The sequence below is a fragment of the Equus asinus genome, chromosome 5, assembly GCF_041296235.1.
Source record: "Equus asinus isolate D_3611 breed Donkey chromosome 5, EquAss-T2T_v2, whole genome shotgun sequence".
NCBI classification, from domain to species: domain Eukaryota; kingdom Metazoa; phylum Chordata; class Mammalia; order Perissodactyla; family Equidae; genus Equus; species Equus asinus.
In genome coordinates, this window is record NC_091794.1 from 62,027,118 (window position 1) to 62,046,045 (window position 18,928).

Consider the following 18,928-nt stretch of genomic DNA (forward strand, 5'->3'; position numbering starts at 1 on the left):
TGAAAACTCAGTGCGGTGCAATGTGTGTAGAAACAAGCTGCTCAGGAGGGGCAGGAAAGAGGCGGCCAAGGATTGTGCTTTACTAGTGGTGTGGGATGGTTGTTCAAGCAATTAACCTTTTGGGTTTTTTTCTTCGAGTTTTAGAAAAGACAATTTGGGCACTTTAAATAACCACGGCAGTGCTATGTTCACACTGTAAGTAGGAAGTACAAACAATGGAAACATAGACATTTCCCTGACCATTAATTCCAGTTTTCTCTTTCATGTTCTAGAAAGACCGTATAAGGCAGTGGTTAAGAGCTTGCATCCAGACTTGACTGCCTGAATCCCAGCTCTGCCACTGGTTAACTAGGTGATCTTGGGTAGATTACAAGCTTTCCATGCCTGGGCTTCTTTATGTGTAACCTGGGGATCACTGTCTGTATCACAGGGCTGTTAAAAGACTTAGTGAACTAACATAAGTAGACCATTTAAAGCAGTAAGCACCATTTACGCATTAGTTATAATTATTTGTGAGCTTTCACATACATCTACTGAAGGAAGTTTTATTGGAATCTCGAGATGACTAAATCAATATGTACTTCCATACTATGTTTTTGCAGACCAAAGTATCTGCTTTAAAAGGTCATTTATCTATCTCATTAAAAGACGAATAGCACTATTAGTTAAAAGTAATTTAGACTATTATATTAGAAGTAGTCTTTGTTCTGTGCAAACATCCCAAAATGTACATTATTTTAAGGTTCTACAATTTATTTAACAAATATTTATTGAGCTCCTACCCTGTGTAAGGCATTGTTCTAGAATGGGGTTGATGGGTATGTGTGTGTATGTTTGTGCAAAATCCTTCCTTACATGGAGCTTTGTATCCTTTCAAGAGGACATGGACAGTAAAGAAACAAATAGACGATATGTCAGGTGGTGACAAGTTCTATGAAGAAATATAAAGCAGAGTCAGGGTAGAGAGTGATGGAGAGTGGCGCCCATAAGGAAGGTCTCTCTGATAAGGTCACACTTGAGAAATGACCTGAAGAAGTGAGTGAATCAGCCATGTAAATATTTGAGAAACGGGGTTTCCAGGAAGAAGGTACAGCAAGTGCAAAGGCCCTGAGGTGGGAGAGTGCTTGTTATATGTAAGGAATGGCAATGTGGAATTCAAACCTAGGAAGTCTGTCTCCAGAACCTGCATTCCATAGTCCCACATTATCTTCTGCACTTTCCTCCATAAACTCTCTGCTTCAGACAGGAAGATTATGTGAAAAAATGGTCATCTGAGTTAAATATAAGTTATATAATCTTACATTTATGTGTTCCATTGACTTATACATGAATTCCAAAGAATCAGCATGAACAACAAATTTAACTTTTCCTTTTCAAAAGTAGCTCAGAGTAGGAAGCAAAATACATTAAATTCAGAGCAGCAACGAGGACATTCTGAAATGTTCCTTAGCCTAGAAAGACCCTTGGTGTAGGGTTTTTGTGAAAATTTTGCATGTCTAAGTCTTTTTCTGGGGCAAGTGCTGGGTCCCTGAACCCAGTAAAACTTGAGAATAACCACGTCAGTGAACAGTGTTTCAGAACTCAGAAATATTTTTGTTTTTTTAAAAAAAATCACAAAGGAACAAAAATGTAACAGAAAAATAGACGTTTTTGATTATCTTAATTTGAAAATTGAAATATAAAGGAAAACAATTGCTTTTATTTATTCATTTTTAAGGTTTTGTGGATAGGGCACCATTTAGAAAATTACTAATTAGCAGAATCAAAGCTGAGGATTTAAGTCTGGAAGAGCTTATTTTGAGGGCAACTTGTAAACAGTAGCAGACGACTTCACAGAAAAGCAGCCACCTGGCTAGAGCAAGATTTGGAGGAACACGCACAACTGAGTATTATAAGCTTTCTATTTCGGAGGCAGAGCCAGAAATTCTGGGTAAAGAGAATCTAAATCAGTGGTTCTAAACTAAGAAAGTGTGTTATTCTTGGTCTGCTGAGAATCAGCCTCCAAGATGGGATTAGAAGGCAAAGGATTTTATTAGGGGAAACATCTGTGTGAGAGAAAACGGGGAGAAAGGCAGACGAGCTGGGAGCCCGTCCAACTGCTGCGGGTCTGACTGAGGGAAGGAGCCAGGAGGAAGGCTGGGCAGCCGTCCCAGGGCGCCCACAGCCTGAGGGAGCTTCAGCGCGGCCGCCAGAGTCCCGGAGCCGCGTCCCGCGCTGGAGCAGGCCTGTCTCCAGGCCCGGCCCGTCGTGGTGCCCGGCGTCCCTGCAGCCCTCGCTCGTTGGCTGGGACCAGCCTCCCCGCAAGCCCGGCGATGGAGCTCAGCGCGGGGCCCTCCGTCAGTTGCGCCGCGGGTGACGGCGGAGAGGCGCGGTCTCGTGGCCACAGAGGAGGTAACTGGATCACCCGCGGAGCTGTCTCTGCGTCTCCCACCACCGCCAAGCCCAGCCCCTCCGCCAACTCGAGATGTCCTCACGCCCCCGTGGGCCCTGCGGCCTCGGGGGGAAGCGCTGCCTGGCAGCCGGCAGCTAGTGAGGGTGGGACACGTCCTTCACGTGTTCCGCGTTGGTACAAGGGTTTGAGACCATGGGAAAAAGAAAAATATCTCCTGTTTTGATGTTTATTTTATGAATGCATTGTTGGGAAAGATCTTTCATAAATGGCTTACTAAGGATTTGTTACAAGGTTACTCAGTAGCTGATAAATTGCTGTGTCTTCATCTCTGATTTATTGTAAAAGTTCATGGGACAAAGTTGTTTGGTAAACAGTTCCCGTGGTCATGTGAGCGTGATTCCAGGGACGTTTCAGGAAAAGACAGGTTTAGATGTCTGCTAGTGAAGGGTAGCTCAATAAAGAGGGTGCTGTGACTACACGGCCAGGAGCGTGGGAAGCACACCCACGCCCCGCCCCGGCCACGCCCCCGGCCACGCCCCGCCCCGGCCACACCCCCTCCGCCCTCAGCTCTGCTCCTCGCTGACAGCTCCTCGCAGGCTCTTCAGTGAAGCACTTCCCACCTACTACGGTGCACACGGACGGTGTCTTTTTCCGGAATGAGATCTGACCTAGAATATAGCATTTGCTTATAAATAGGCGTCTCCCTCTGAACATGAGTACGCCAGTCCTGAAAATCCAGTGTTAAATGCCACAAACACAACCGGTCCTATTTGCCATTGTTTTGAAAGGGAAAAACTGTAACGGCTACCGGTCAATGCTTAAGCTTTTCCTAAAATGCAACACTACACAGTGAAAAGCCCAAATGTAATAAACAATGTTCATGTTAAAATGTAAATGTCTCAAATTGTGACTTTCGGATCACCAAAAAATTAACAGGCTTATTCTTGTATTAATGATTGCTTCGTATGCAGCAATGTGAACAGTTTGCACGTCCTATGTTGCTGTGATGGTTCATTTTATGTGTCAACTTGACTGGCCCAAGGGATACCCAGACAGCAGGTAAAACATTGTTTCTGGGTGTGTCTGCAAGGGTGTTCCTGAAGAAATTAGCTTTTGCTTGAGTAGACTACGTAAAGTGATGGCTCTCACTAATGTGTGCGGGCACCATCCAATCCACTGAGGGCCCCAAAGGCACAAAACGGTGGAGGAATGATGAATGCCCTCTCTCTCTTGTTTTTTTTCTCTGAGGAATATTAGCCCTGAGCTAACATCTGCCGCCAATCCTCCTCTTTTTGCTGAGAAAGACTGGCCCTGAGCTAAGACCTGTGCCCGTCTTCCTCTATTTTATATGTAGGACGCCTGTCACAGCATGGCGCGATGAGCAGTGCGTAGGTCCGAGCCTGGGATCTGACCCAGAGAACCCCAGGCGCCAAAGCCGAGCGCGCGAACTTGACCCCTGCAGCAGCCACCGGGCCGTCCCCCACCCCCCTTCTTGAGCGAGGATGTCCATCTTCTGCCCTCAGCTCAGAGCTCCTGGTTCTCGGCCTTCAGACTCCGGGCATGACACTGGCCGACTGGGCTGGTCCCAGGACTCAGGCCTCAGGCCTCAGGCTGAAGGACACCACCGGCTCTGCTGGCTCTCTGGCTCTCCAGCTTGCAGATGGCAGATGGTGGGACGACTCAGCCTCCGGAAGTGCGTGAGCCAGTTCCTGCAGTAGATCTCCTCTACTCCCTTCACGTGTTGGTTCTTCCGGTTCCGCTTCTCTGGAGAGCCTGACTCACGCAGCAGCGGACCCCGTCTGTGGCCCTGGCCTTTCCTGCAGCTGCTGAGTTCCGGCTGCCAGCACCTGAGACTCCGCCTGAGGGCTTCACAGTCCACTGAGCTCACAGTCCCCGGACTAGGACTTTGTCACAGGGCCGAAATGTCTCCAATAACGCCCCCTGGGAGCAGTTCTCACCCAATGACTGACAGAGTGGGTGGCTAAAGACCACTGCTCCCTCACTCCTGATGGAGTAACTCTGAGGCATGTGTCCAACACTGACTACCTTACCGGTGTTTCCCAGATCCTTAACCGAATAAGATATTTAAACTCGGATCCTTGTCTCTATTTTCTGCTTTTGAGGAAACTAAACCAAATATTGAACCACAAACTTTATGCACTGTGGATGACTATGATGTTTTGATCTCTTTCTTAGCTCCAGCAACGTCCCAGATGGACATCCCCTTCATTGACACTCAGCACACTTTTCAAAATATCTATGTGTGATTCTACCAATTTTATTTAGAATATAAATCATTACTTTTCTCCTTCTTCCTTTTGTTTAAAATGTTGTATTAAGTTTTCAGGATAGAAATATAAATCGTTCTATATAAATATTGCTGAAAACATTATTTCAAGAGATATGACATTGTATGGAATTGAGCATTAAAAATCAAGAAGTATCAAAAAGTGGAAACAAACAAAATGTCTATCAGCTGATCAAAGGATAAACAAAATGTGTTATATATGAACAGTGGAATCTTATACAGCCATGAAAAGGAGTGAAATACTGATACATGTTACAACACAGATAGTCCTTGAAAATATGCTAAGTGAAAGAAGCCACATGCAAAAGGCTACATATTGTATGACTCCATTTATATGGAATGTCCAGAATAGGCAAACAAAGAGACAGAAATAGATTAGATTAGTGGTTCACAGGCCTGGAGGAAGGGCAAATGAGGCTGACTGCTAACGTATATGGGGTTTCTCTTGGGATGACAAAAATGTTCTGGAAATAGATAGTGGTAATGATTGCACAACCTTGTAAATATATTAAAAACCACTGAAATCAAGAGGCATCCTCCCAGGGAAGATGTTTTGTGGGACATACCTGTCCTGCCTTGCAAGGATCTCTACTTATTTTCTAGTGGAGTAAGTGCTAGACTTAGTTATGAACCTTCCCACTTTTCCTCTAAGATGCCTTTCTGCTCAATGCTACCGATGGCCCTCTGGGAAGATTGCTTGCCATGGACCTTGTTCTTACGGCTTAGAGAGAAGGTCTGGATCATTTTTGGAGGGAGGCTCTCAACAAGCTCACCTCGGAAGTAGGGCTTACAGCACTCCGCCAGGGTGCCAGCTGGGCTCTCTGCAGCAGTTGCTCCCAGTCCCTTGTGCTCACAGAACAACTCATTAGCACCTCACCTCAGGCCTCACCCCGTATCCCTCTCATCTGCTCCCTTGGGGCCTCACGGTCACGACTGAGGCATGACACACCGCAGGACCTGCCTAGCATTCCTGACACGTGCTGGTTTGACCAGGCAAGTCCTGAGGCTGCAGGTAGGCAGGCAGGAGTGTCCCTGGGTCTTGCCCTCATCTTGCTGGCTCTCCCTCGACCTATAGCTCACTCAGAGGAAGGCCCTTCTGCTGACAAAGGCTTTGGTGTGTCCAACAGCTGCCCAGAGGGCCAGGTAACAATTAGGAAGAATGCAGAAGTGAGTGCCCCTTGGGGCTAACTTTGACCACTGAGAGAGAGTAAATGTGAAGAAGCAGAAAAATGAATACTTCTCCTTTCTCCCTGCCCTCCCTCCCACGAACTGTTCTGAGAAGTAAGGTTCCCATACAGCTGCTTGAGAGCCGAATGGCGTGACTGAACACGCCTTCCCCTTGCTCTTGCTTCCTGGTATCGCGTTCGCACATTAGTTTTGCCTCAGGCTCTGATTTCTAGAGGACCTGGGGTAAGACAGTATATCATTTTCTCTTACAAAAAAGCATCGCATGCTGAGAGCAGAGACTAACACACACTGGGGGAAAGTGTTGGTGCCCAGTAGAGCAGGCCATCAAGACACAATACATCAATCTGGACAAACAAGACTCTCGAGTTTACTTCCTTGCTGCTAGACAGAACCACCACTTGATTTTATGTGGTATGCAAATTTACATTTTTTAAAGAAAATTAAAACTTTATACCACAGCCAGCTTGCTAAATTAAAATATCCTCTTGTAAATCAGCATTTTAACCTATGTACCACAAGCACACAAGCAATAAGCATAACATAAAATTAAATTAAACACACTAGCAAACATCCAGCTAAGTGAGTTTTGTCCTTAAAAATATTTACTCTTGGGGCCCGGCCCGGTGGCGCAGGGTTTAAGTTCGTGTGCTCCCCTTTGGCAGCCTGGCATTTGCCGGTTCGAATCCGGGGAGCTGATCTACACACAGCTTGTCAAGCCATGCTGCGGCAGGCATCCCACATAGAAAATAGAGGGAGATGGGCAAAGATGTTAGCTCAGGGCCACTCTTCCTCAGCAAAAAGGGGAGGATTGGCAGCAGGTGTTAGCTCAGGGCTAATCTTCATCACCAAAATAGAGAGAGAGATTTACTCTTGGAGGCTAATAACTTCAAAATTCGTGCAACTATTCAAAACAGTTTGGGAACTAGTGGGTGAGTTTGATGTATGGGCACCTCACATGGGCCATCAGGACAGCCAGCCCCTCCCAGTTAGCACCTTTTTTAGGTACTGCCTGAAGACCCTTGGAATAAGACTGACCAGGTCAGGGCTTCCCAAACTTTTACAGCTGTGCCCCCTGTAGCTACTCTCTTCAGTGTGTGTCTCAGGCATGGATCCTTCCACGACACTGGAGACAAGAAATACTGCATTTCTTGAACATCCTAAATTAAATGCGATTTCAGCTTTCCACTCAACAAGGCTGGTAATAGATGGAATGTTGGTCATCCTTCTAGCCCCTTCCCTTTTCCTGCGACACATCCAGGAATACTTTATCGAGTAGACCCTAGAGTCAGAGTGCCAGGACCCATGAGCTTTTCAGGGCCTATGAGAATCTCTTAGACCTGAAGATGAGAAAAGGCCACTCATTTCAAAAAAACTAGCCAAATCACAATTAATGGATGCTTAATTAAACTTTAGAAAATGTTCTATTGTTGCCTATTTATTAGTAATTAAATTTAGTATTAAAAATCTGCCACAGGGACTGGCCCGGTGTCAGAGCCATTGGGTTTGTGTGCTCCGCCTTGGAGGCCCGAGGTTCACATCCCGGGCGCAGACCTAGCACCGATGTCAAGCCACGCTGCGGCAGGCGTCCCACATATAAAATAGAGGGGGATTGACACAGATGTCAGCTCAGGGCCAATCTTTCTCAAAAAAAAAACCTGTCAAATTCGAAAACAGTTCAAAAAAATTTTTAGGGGCCAGCCCTGTGGCCGAGTGGTTAAGTTCACACAGTCTGCTTCGGTGGCCCAGGGTTTCACCAGTTCGAATCCTGGGCATGGACATGGCACCACTCATCAGGCCATGCTGAGGTGGCATCCCACAGGCCACAACTAGAAGGACCCACAACTAAATATACACAACCATGTACCGGGGGGCTTCGGGGAGAAAAAGAGAAAATAAAAAAACTTAAAAAAACAAATTTTTACAATACACACAATATTTTCCTCAGAAATTAGAGCCAAACATAAATTAAATGAGTTAGGCATAGAAAAATCTCGGAAGCAAAATTATGAAAACTCAAAAAAATGTTTTGGACAAAAATTTTATTTAATGTGGGACACAGGTGCATTTCAGTACCTTTTATATGATGTAAGATGGGGTCTCTGAAAGTGCGTGCTTGGGGATTATGACTGTTGTAGAGCAGCGCTGTCAACCAGGGTCTTAAGGAACCCCGAATGCAAGAGAAGCAGGGCTTGCTCACCCGGCTTTGGGCCCAGGTCAGCTCACTCTTGGCTGCACCCTGAGGCAGCAGACGATCCTGACGTGGCATCCACTCCCTCTGTCCCCAGCTTGGACCTCTGAGCCTGGCCTGGGCTCCCAAGGTCATGAACCTGGTGCTCCATCCTCAGGAATTCACACAGCACCCCCCACCCCAGGGTGCTAGGGTCCTACCCCTTGGTGCTCCACCTCTCTGAAAACTCTCTATCCCACCCCCATTCCAGGCCCCTTCTCTCCACAGGCACAGACCTTCCAAACCACCGCCGGGGTGGTCTGTGGAATAAGCTCCCAGCACTGAAGAGCTGTCAGTGCCCTCCTGTGTGAGGGACCCAGAGGCCCAGAGCCCGCGGTCTGGAGGCTCTTCCTCCCCAAGAGAGGAGGAGGGAAGTTACCTTTTCACTTTGTTGTTTTGTTCTCAAGGCTACAAGAGCAAAACATAAAAAACAATTCTTTTTAAAAGGATCTACTTCTTTTTAACTCAACCTGTTACATTCACATTTCATTTAAAAAGGGAGCTTGAACAATATGCTTGGTCAAACTACATCTCCCTCTTCCTCGGATCTAATTCTCATAAATGTTCTTTTCTCTCCTCCTCGCCCTCATCCCCGGTGAGAATCATCTGTGTGAATGACGAGGCTTTATTGTTTAGTAACTGTTACTCTTTGGGACTGTGAAGATTGATAAGGGAAACCCTCATTGAAAATGGAGTCAGGAGGCCAGAAGGGTGAGCCCCCAGGAACACCACTGGACCTAAATTACAGGAAAGATAGTCAATTACAGACCCCAACGGAAGTTGTTAAAAGGAAAGACTCGTTAATTACAGGAAGAAATGTGCCTTGTATCCAAAACAGAAATTGGCTACCCCAACAACACTCAGCATGAGAAACCATCGTTGAATGCTTGCTTTTCTCCAATGGACTTTCCTGCAAAACAACCCCTCCCAAATTTCTCCTTTTTCTTTATAAAATAACGTCCCTCTCCCTTGTTTGTTGGATTTGCCGTGATTCCCACAGCATGCATAACCTGAATTGCTATTCTTTGGCTATTCCCAAGTAAACTTGTTTTGAAGGTAAAATAATTGGCTGTTTTATTTTTAAGGTCAACAGGATGAATCTCAAATAAAAATGTACTCCCTTCTTAAGCTACCAAACCACAGGATTTTTCTGTTGTAAGGTTCAGGATATTTTAAAATTAGATTCAGACACATAATCACTGCAATCAGGTCTTTTCTTCAACCTCTAACTGGGTCTCACCCAGCAAGCACACTTACTTTATGTCTGCTCACAACTTCTCCGCCCAGAAGTGTACCCAGGATTTCAGCATGTGTCCTAAATGCAGTCACTTCACGTTGTGGCTGTCCCAACCTCTGAGACCTACTGTTTCTTAATGTCATTCTAGATACTCTGGCTCTAAAGTCGCATTGGTTTGCAGTCACCTTCCCAAGGACTGTGACTGTGGGGCCACCAAGTCCAGCTGTGATGAGCCCGTTTCAAAGGACAACTGGGGAAAAGAGGTACCTGACACTATTGATTCCTAAATGAACGTTGATAAGGCTGACTCTCCTTTCAAAAATGACTCCAAATCAGCTTATTAGTGGCAAAAGCTGAAGTCACCAGCAGCAAATCTACATTTTATTTTTATTATTCTGGTAAAAAACATAAAATTTACCAGCTTAACTATTTTTAAGCGTTCAGTTCATTAGGTTGAGAGTGTTTACATTGTTGTGCAACGAATCTCCAGAACTTTTCCACCTTGCAAAGTTGACACACTATACCCATTAAAGAACAACCCCCCATTAACCCCTCCCACAGCCCCTGACAATCACCATTCTACTTTATGTTTCTAGGAATTTGACTACTCGAGATACCGCATAGTGTAAGTGGAATCATACAGTGTTTGTCTTTCTGTGACTGGCTTATTCCACTTAGTGTAACGTCCTCCAGGTTCATCCATGTCGCAGCATGTGACAGTATTTCCTTTCTTTTTAAAGCTGAATAATATTCCATCGTGTTATGTATATACCACATTTTATTTGTCCCTTCATTCGTCAATGGACATGCGGGTTGCTTCCACCTCTTGGCTCTCGTCAATAGTGCTGCTATGAACATGGGTGTGCAAATACAATGTGTAAGTTCTGAGGAAACGTTTCCTATTACCATGATGGATTTGAGTAGATTTAATCACATTCTAGTAACCAGATTCCGATCTTGCTACTGTTCCCCTTTTGAAAACTGCCAGCCTCTCTGTATGACCAATGAAGTAATATAAACTTATTATTCAAAGCTCTTCGAAATACAGTGCCATGGGACCAATCCTGCTTTCCCTCCTGCTAGTCCTCTAAGCTTTCCTCTTTTTGAAACACAGTGAGCAAACAGAATGAGTGCCATTCCTTCCTTCTGGAAGTCTATACCCCCAGTCCTACCCCCCTTTTTCTGCACGTCCAAACCCTGCCATCCCAAATGCCCCATCCCCCCTTCACGAGGCCTTCCTGATCCCTCTAACCAGGTACGATTGCCTCCTCCTCAGAATCCTCATGGGTCTTCTGTCAGGCAGGGTCTTATCATACCCTGCTCTGTATTTATGAGTTGCCTGTAAACTTATTGTATCTATTCACGCCCTTCAACTAATAATAATTCACTTCTATTGGGTGCTTACTATGTGCCAGGCACTCTTCTAAGCGCTTCATGTATATTAGCTCCTGTAATCCTTAAAATGACCTATAGATTAGGTGTGATAAGTATATCTATTTTACTGATGAGAAAATCAAAGTACAAAAAGGTTAAATAACTTGAGTGGTGGAGATGGGCTTGTGATTTGGGGTGGACGTGACAAGAGATCAACATGGTGGAAGTAGTGAACTCTGGAAGAGGGAGGGCCAACCCGAGAATGGCAATTCCTTCCATTATAGAAGGGCCCTCAGCCCCTTAAGCGTGACTTTACAATCAGCAAGTTCACCACAGGAATTAATACTGTACGCGTATGCCTTTGTTAATGACATTTGTCTATTTGTAGTATATTTATGATTGGTTCTTCTCACTGCAGGCTCCATGAAGATAGGCATTGTGTCAGTTTTCCTGGTTCCTGGTGCCGAATAAATGACAAAGTTATAAATAGAGGAATGAGTAAATGAATGAGTTATACTCTACATTGTCTTGGGGGTGGTGGGAAAAATAGCTGGAGAAAAGTACCCTGGGTGCATTGCAGATTCTGCTGTGCATGGAGGAATAAAAAGCTTACTTGCCCATTCTAAGCATGACATAAACAGCACAAATTTTGAAGGAAAAGATAGAATTCGCCTTATAAAAAGAAAATATAAACAACAAAAATGAAATCAAATAAAGCTCCTTATATTTCAAAGCATTGTAAACAATAGAAAGGTAAATGACAAGATGGGAAATATCTTCACAACTGGAATGATAGCCTTAATATATTAAAAACCTTTTACACTGTAGAAGTAAAGACAAATATCTTAGTAGAAAAATGGACACAGGACACTCATTTTGAAAAGATGTTTGCTCTTGCAAAGAATTTCCCTTTGTAATGAAAATATAATCTTAGGAGAAGATGAGCAAAGATGTAAAAAAAAAAGTAAAAGCATCTGAATGGCCTTTGATGTTTTCCATCTGTTAGTAAAATCAATTTTCAACTAACCAATGGGTGAGCTATTCTTTGATTTCTTTTTTTTTATTGTTATCTGGGATTCAAAGGCACATTAATGTGTTTCATTTATCACCAGCAATAGTAGAGAAAATTGGAGTTGGGCTGAAATAATGATTTCAGAATAACTTCATTCACTCATGAACAGACATTTACAGTATGCCTACTGTGTGCAAGGCAGTGTGTTAGGTGGTGGAGTTACCATGGAGGACAAAACAGACACATTCCTGCCCTCATGGAGCATATAAATCATAGTGAGAGTGGGGGGAAACAGATGTTAATTTGTAAAAACTCACAAAAAATATGTGTTTACAACTTTGATGAGCACTCTGAAGTAAAAGTACACGTTGCCATGAGGCGGGGCAAGAGGCAGCTGACTCAGGTTGCAGAGTCGGGAAGGCTCTAGGAGAGGATGTGTGGGCTGAGGCCTGAGGCACACCAGTTAGGAGTGTGGGTGGGAGAGTGGGCCTGGGAAGGCCAGCGTTCCAGCTAAACGGAACTGCAGGAAGAAAGGCCCGAGGCAAGCGGGAGCTTGATGCTTTACAGGAAGTGTGAGGAGGCAAATGTGGCTGAAGTGGGTGGGCTGAGGGAGCAGGGGGCGTGGAATAAGGCTGAGAAGGAGAGGAAGGCCATAGCTAAGACTTTTGTCTTTATTCTAAGAGCAATGAGAAGTCATTTAAGGGTTTTAAGCAGGATTATTCAACTATTCACAATGTTTCATATTATAAATTAGCTAGAATGTTGATGTGTGTTAATTAGGATAAAAAAATTTAGGTGATGATTTAGATTAAGATTATAATTTAGGAAGCTTGTTTGAAGATTCTCCTAGAGAAGCCTAGGGCAATCAGATGCAAGATTCTTAGGATAAGTTGGGTTTATGTAAACACTTGGTGCAATGGTATAAAAATTTTATTCGGAAAACAACTATCCTTGATCTATCTCTGTAATTATTTATTTATTTTGAGGAAGATTAGACCTGAGCTAACATCTGCCGCCAATCCTCCTCTTTTTGCTGAGGAAGACTGGCCGCGCCGGCCACGCTGGGAGGCTCCCTGTCCCTCCGGGGAAGGGCAGCGCCCAGGGGAGCCTCCGTGCCAGAGTCCCCTGCTCGCGGGCGGCAGCTCGCAGAGGCAGCCCCTCCTCGCTCTCCGGGGGCGAGAATTTTAGCGACCTCCAGGCGCCCCAGTCCTCACTTGCTGTCCTCCTCCAGAGGGTCTTGGCCCGTCGCGAGGAGGCTGCGAGGCCCCGATCCTCCTCGCCTCGGGGGATCCGGGCAGGCCCCCGCCACCGAACCCCAGCGGCCGGCCCGCTCCGCCCCGCTTTGCGAGGCGGCAGACGTGCGTCCCTTCTCGCTTGCATTATGCGGGCGACGCGGGGACGGCGCTACCGCGCGGCCTGCCGGGGGGGGGGCGCTCAGGCCGGACCTCTGCTTTCCAGCCGGCGGCGGCAGCGGCTCCCGGGCAAGGAGCGTGACGACGACCAGGGTCAGTGTCGTATTGTCCCGGGAGCCCGCGCGGGAGGAGGAACCAGCGTCCGCTCGAGCTCGGCCGTGGACGCGCCCCTCGCCTCGCCCTCGCTTCGCTGGGCCGCCCGGGGCTGCGTGCGCGCCGTCCGCCGCCGAGGCTCCCTGGCCTCTGACAGCTCGCCCGGAGACCCGGGGCCTGGAGTCCCGGCTGCGGGGGCGGGGCGAGCGCGGGGGCGGGGCGAGCGCGAGCCGGGCCGAGGAGCGGGCGCGCGGGCGACGCCGAGCCGAGTCAAGCCGAGCGGAGCGCGAGCTGCCGGGAGAGGCACGCAGAGCCGCCGGCCGCCTGCGGCTCCGCGCCCGTCGTGATGCGTCGCCGGGCTCCGCGGACCCCCGCCTCTGCCCAGGCTCCCGCAAAACTTTTTTTCTCAGGGGACTGCCGTCTGAAGCGATCGGCTGGCTCGCGGCTCCGCGCTCCCTTACAGCGGCGGCCGAGGGGGCTCGCCTCGCTCACCGCCGGCTCTCGCGCCCCGCGCCGCCTCACCTGCTGACCGCTCCGCGAGCGGCGAGGGGCCCGCGGAGGGGCCGTGCGCGCGCCGGCGCCCCTGGACTCTCCCGCCCGCCGCGGCCGAGCCTCCCGGCGCAACTTTCGCTTCATTGCCGCCGCCGCCTCACAAAGGGGCGCAGGAAGGGGAGGCGGCACGGGCGGCGGGCGCGGGCCTTGGGCCGCGAGGCCGGGAGACAAAAGGGAGGCCGCTTCTGCTCTCCGGGCCGCGCCGAGCCGTCGGCGTCCGCCCCTCGCCCGGCTCCGCAGCCTCCTGCTGCCCGTCCCGCGGGCCGTCCCCCCGCGCTCCGGACCGGCGAGCCTTCGGGGCGCGCGCGTGCTGGTGGTCGGGCTCTAGCGAGGATACAATGACTTTGCTGTCTCTGCTGGGTCGCCTCATGCGCTACTTCTTGCTGAGACCCGAGACGCTCTTCTTGCTGTGCATCAGCTTGGCGCTGTGGAGTTACTTCTTCCACACGGACGAGGTGAAGACCATCGTCAAGTCCAGCCGGGACGCCGTGAAGATGGTCAAGGGCAAGGTGGCCGAGATGGTGCAGACCGAGCGGCTCGGGGGGCTGGACGTGCTGGAGGCGGAGTTCTCCAAGACCTGGGAGTTCAAGAGCCACAACGTGGCGGTGTATTCCATCCAGGGCCGGAGAGACCACATGGAGGACCGCTTCGAAGTTCTCACGGACCTGGCCAACAAGTCGCACCCGTCCATCTTCGGGATCTTCGACGGGCACGGGGGCGAGGTAGGAGTTCTCCGGGGCTTTGTTTGACAGGGTGTGCTTGTGTGAGTGTGTGTGTGTGTGTGTACACCAGGACGTTGCCTGCGCCGCGGGGTAGGACCTGGGTGCGAGGGGCGTGGTGATGACCTGGTGCCGGCTGGACAAGGCCGCTCGTTCAAATGCGGCTCAAGTTGCCCAAAACACGGCTGGATCCCGTTTGGGGGAGGGAGGGCCGTCCACAGCCGGGTTCGTGCCTCGTGACTTGTGAGGTTCCCCAGGGCCGGAGCCCAGCGGTGTCCGTGCGGGCTTCGCGGGAAGAGTGAGTGGTTTCTGGGGTGGCCTTTGGCCCGGGACCTCAGAGCTTCAGTTCTGAGGTTTGGGCTGAGCTGCGCACAAAGACGGAAGAAAGTGTCTGCGATGCTTCGTTGGGGAAAGGGACAGAATCTTCAGAGGCGAGTCAGGGTGGGTGAAGGAGCTGGGACTCCGTGCCGTGCCTGCGCCCCGAGGAGGCGCCCGAGGGGCGTCTCTGCGCTGCTTCCCGGCTCCATTAACTTGGCGGGTGCAGTGTGGCCAGGTGACAGCGGGCCGCCCGCGTTGGCTGGATCGGGGAGAGGGACCGAGCTGCCTCCGGCCTTTGCAGGGGTGGCGGCGCTCGGATCTCACCCCCACGCCCTGGCCGGCGTGAGCACGAAGAGGTGTCCTTGCTGCTAAACCCCTTTATTTGGGGGTTGTCTCGGAGCCAGAGGCGAAGGTAGAGGCCGAGTCAGGTCTCTCTCCCGCATTTCTGTGGCGCCCTGGTTGTGCGCGGGGCTCGGATTTCCTGGAGGTCGAGGCGGGGCTTGGCTCTGGTCCTGGGGCATGGGCTCAGGCGGGGTGAGTGGCACAGGTGGCCGCAGCGCGGCGCTCCACAGAGCCCCAGGCCGGCCCCATCTCTCTCAGTTTGGCAGTTTGTGACAGTTTATTGCTGAATCCTTTTTTTTTTGTTTTTCTGCAGCATAATTTCTTACTCATGTTCGCCCTCCTTCGCCATTTCCCCCTCCCCCACACCCCCATGCTCCCATCCAACTTTTCCCCCACTTCTCTTCTTTGCCCTTCTGGCGTCTGGATGGGCGGTAGGGCATGTCACTCCTTTTCAAGGGCTTGCTTGTTCTTCAGTCTTTGTTTTGGGTGGACGTTGAGAAAGCTTTCAATTGGTTAGCTTATCTGCATCTTCGATGCAAAATGACTTCACCCATTGCTCTGCTCCTCTTTCCAGGACAGTGTGTTTTCCTGCCTTGTAGAACCAGCTTTGCCAGAAGTGACAAACTTAGTTGGAAAGTGTATTTGGTAGAGCTGAAGTCAGTTTCTCCTGTTTCCGCCCGCCCCAGCCCTTTCTGTATTCTGGCTTTGCTACTCAGGGTTTCTTGCTGGTTGTGATTCGCAGCCTCTGGTGTAGTGTGAGCTTCCTTTCCTGTCACAGGAGGAGGAGGATGTGAACTTGATTGACAGACATGCTGTGTACTTGAGGAAGACACACCTTAATGATGAGGTCGCCAGTATAATGACTGATTTGTTTCCTTGGTTTGAGTTAGAATGTGCGTATTTTCATTTTATGTGCCTGGACTGTCGTAAACCATTCAGCAAAGCTTATATTTACTGTATACGTTTTACATTAAAGTTGTTGGCAGATGATAGTCTGCTTCTGGCCTTAGCACAGTTTTGTGTTTAATTGAAAGGTCTGGATATACTGTTAATGTTGTGGAACTTTGGGTTGTACTTGTTTGGCTGTGCTATATTGACATGTTTTGAGCCCGCACGTGTAAGTGAATGGGTATTTTAAGTTTTCCATTAAGTTGATATTCTAAAACCTGAAAGTTACAGACCCAAGCAGATTTCAGGTTGAAAAATTTCCAGTACTATTCTCCAGTAAATATATCCTCCAGAAAAGGGACATGATAAATGCTCTTATTTAACCAGGAGTATTTTACATGTACAGGGCTTTTCATTAAGTTTTTAAATGCTAAACAAGAAGATGATGATTGTTAGCCAAACTATGAAATGCTTTCCGTTGTGCCTTACATTAGAAAGCCTGTTGTTTGCAAAATAATTAATATCATCAGTACCCTTAAGAATAAAGTAATTGTTCTATTTCTGACCTCCTGCAGTATGGAGCCAGTTCATTCATTTTGGCTTTGTTTTAGAGCAAAATAAGGAAAGTGCTGTAAAAAGGAGTGAGTTAGTTGCTATTGGGAATATGATAATAACAAAGAATATTAGGTGCTAATTTCTCTCCTGATTTTTCTTTTATTCAAAGAAAATCCCACCGTCAAATTCTTGCCTTTTGTGGTGTTCAGCTCCTTGAACAGTCACCAGAGGACTGTGCCACTGTTTGATTTTGGTGTAAATGATAGTTATCTCCTTTCAGAAAAGAGGAATCTTTTTCTGAACTATTATTTATGTATATGCTTCTGTTGAGTGGTACAGAAGACCACCGAGGTTAACTTATTTCTAATAATTCAAACTGCTGAGATAGGCTATAAAAAACCAGGGCCCGTCTATAGTGCTAGTGCTTTTTAGATCCAGAAGGGACCTAAGCCGCCTCATATATCCATTTCATCCCATGTTTTAGATGAGATGTTTGTTGATGGCTGGAGAAGTTGTGACCTTCCTAAGCCTACACAGCTAGTTCAAGGCCTTCAGTTTGGTGCCCTTCATATTAAACCACTGACAAGTTAGTTTGCATATTTATCTGGATAGATGGATAGCACACGAGGGATACAGAGATGAGTGAGCTATGATCCCCGTCCTCAGAACGTTTCAGTGTAGTGAGAGAGAGATTTGTGTACGAGCACTTAGTGCCATGGGGTGCTTGGGGTGTTAGGGGACCCTGAGGAGGGGCATTTCAATCAGGCTGGGAGGTGGAAGCCATGGGAAGACACTTGAAAGCAGTCATTTACTGCAAGCTCGAAAGGGGGCTCGGGCTTGAGATCTGGCTTTGAATCTCTGCTCTGCCTTATCCAGCTGTGGCCTCGGGTGGGTTGCTTGAGCAACTTTATTTGGGAGATTTTGATCTGAAACAAGGCTAATGATGCATGTACGGCACACCCTCATCAGTTGTATTGTACCCTCTCTAGAGAAGTTCCTAATGGAGAGAAGGATGTGGAGGAAGAAAGCTTGCAGACCAAGAAGCCTGCAGACCAAGAAGCCTGCAGTGTTAGGGCGATGATGTCCAAGGGAAGGAGACCTGCATGTGAAAGGGACAACTCTGGTCCCTAAAAAGGTGTAGGTTGGATAATTCATTGGGTGTTCCCCAAACTCTCTGTCTCTCTTTGGTCTAACTTGTGGTGAATTGACTATCAATCCAGGATACCTCGTATCCTAGCATTAGGCAAGCAGCGTTGTGGCTTCAGATGTGAATTTTCTGATTAGTGAGAAGGGATATTCTCTTTGATTAGTTAGTAAATTGGTATTCTCATTTGCATTTCAGTCCCTTCTAGTTGGGTTAGGATGAGTTAGTTCTCTTGAGTCTACTCAAGTGTGTATGTTTGATAAAGATATGTCTTTGGCCTTGTTATGCTGAGGACCAGACTCTGGATGCCTGTGACTTCTAGATGGGTGAGATCTTAAAGGGCCTTGTCTCGGTGGCCCTACAGGCCAGCTTCCTCACTTGATGGCCTTGGGCCCTTGAGACATTCTAACCACGATACTATGGGTGGATGGTCGACTGTGTGTGTGTGTGTGTCTAAGGCTATGGCAGTGCTTGTGTTGCGGTATAGCAAAAGATGAAGACAACAAAAAGGCAAAAAAGAACATAGCTCAAATTGTATCAACTGACGTGGGAAGGTTATCTTTAAAATTAAAAAATAATGTTTATGTAGGAAAATGATTTTTTTGTGCTTATCTGTAATTTTTATCTGCAAGCAAAAGATGGGTTTTTGTTTTTACTTTTTATGTTATCTAGAGGAAATATCACCAGTCCTTTGAGGTAACTTTGTGAATGCTTATAGTGGAAAGCTGCCCAGAAGAGCAGATTATTAGGTGCTCCATGTGCTTGTGGGCATTATGGTATGAAAGGTCACGTATCATTGTCTTGTACGGCTGAGACACAGCCTCGCCAGTGGTTAAGCTCAGAGTTCCACATTCACATCAGAGAGGAGCACCCATCAGATGCTTGTCAGGAGCTGCGGTCTTGAGGCTCAGCAGTTCTCCAAATCTCCGAAGAGAAAGTGCTTGTGGAGGGATGCCTGAAGGATGCACACAGTCTAGTGCTGTAGATCAGGGGCTCTTATCCTTTCTTGAGTCATGCTTCTCTGAGGATGTTATGAAACTACAAACGTATCCCTCCGAGAAATGGACTTGTGCATCAAGTTTTGTCTATAATTTCAAGGTAAGTGGATGCATGAAGCCTCTGGATTTTAGGTTAGTCTAGGTGGAATGAAATCTGTTTCTGATAAAG

General features: G+C 47.8%; 1 protein-coding gene across 12 annotated transcripts in view; it reads left to right on the forward strand.

The window, feature by feature from the left end:
* The first annotated feature begins 12,914 nt into the window (after positions 1–12,914).
* Positions 12,915–18,928, forward strand: part of LOC106835338 (protein phosphatase 1L-like) — a 151,150-nt gene continuing 145,136 nt past the window's right edge. For all 12 annotated transcript variants that reach the window (XR_011503330.1, XM_070509696.1, XM_070509688.1 and 9 more), the window contains exon 1: positions 12,915–14,517. Coding sequence is in view for 11 of the 12 variants with exons in the window: in XM_070509696.1 (XP_070365797.1) it covers positions 14,134–14,517 (384 nt within the window). In the remaining variant the exon portion in view is untranslated. The remainder of the gene's footprint in view (positions 14,518–18,928) is intronic.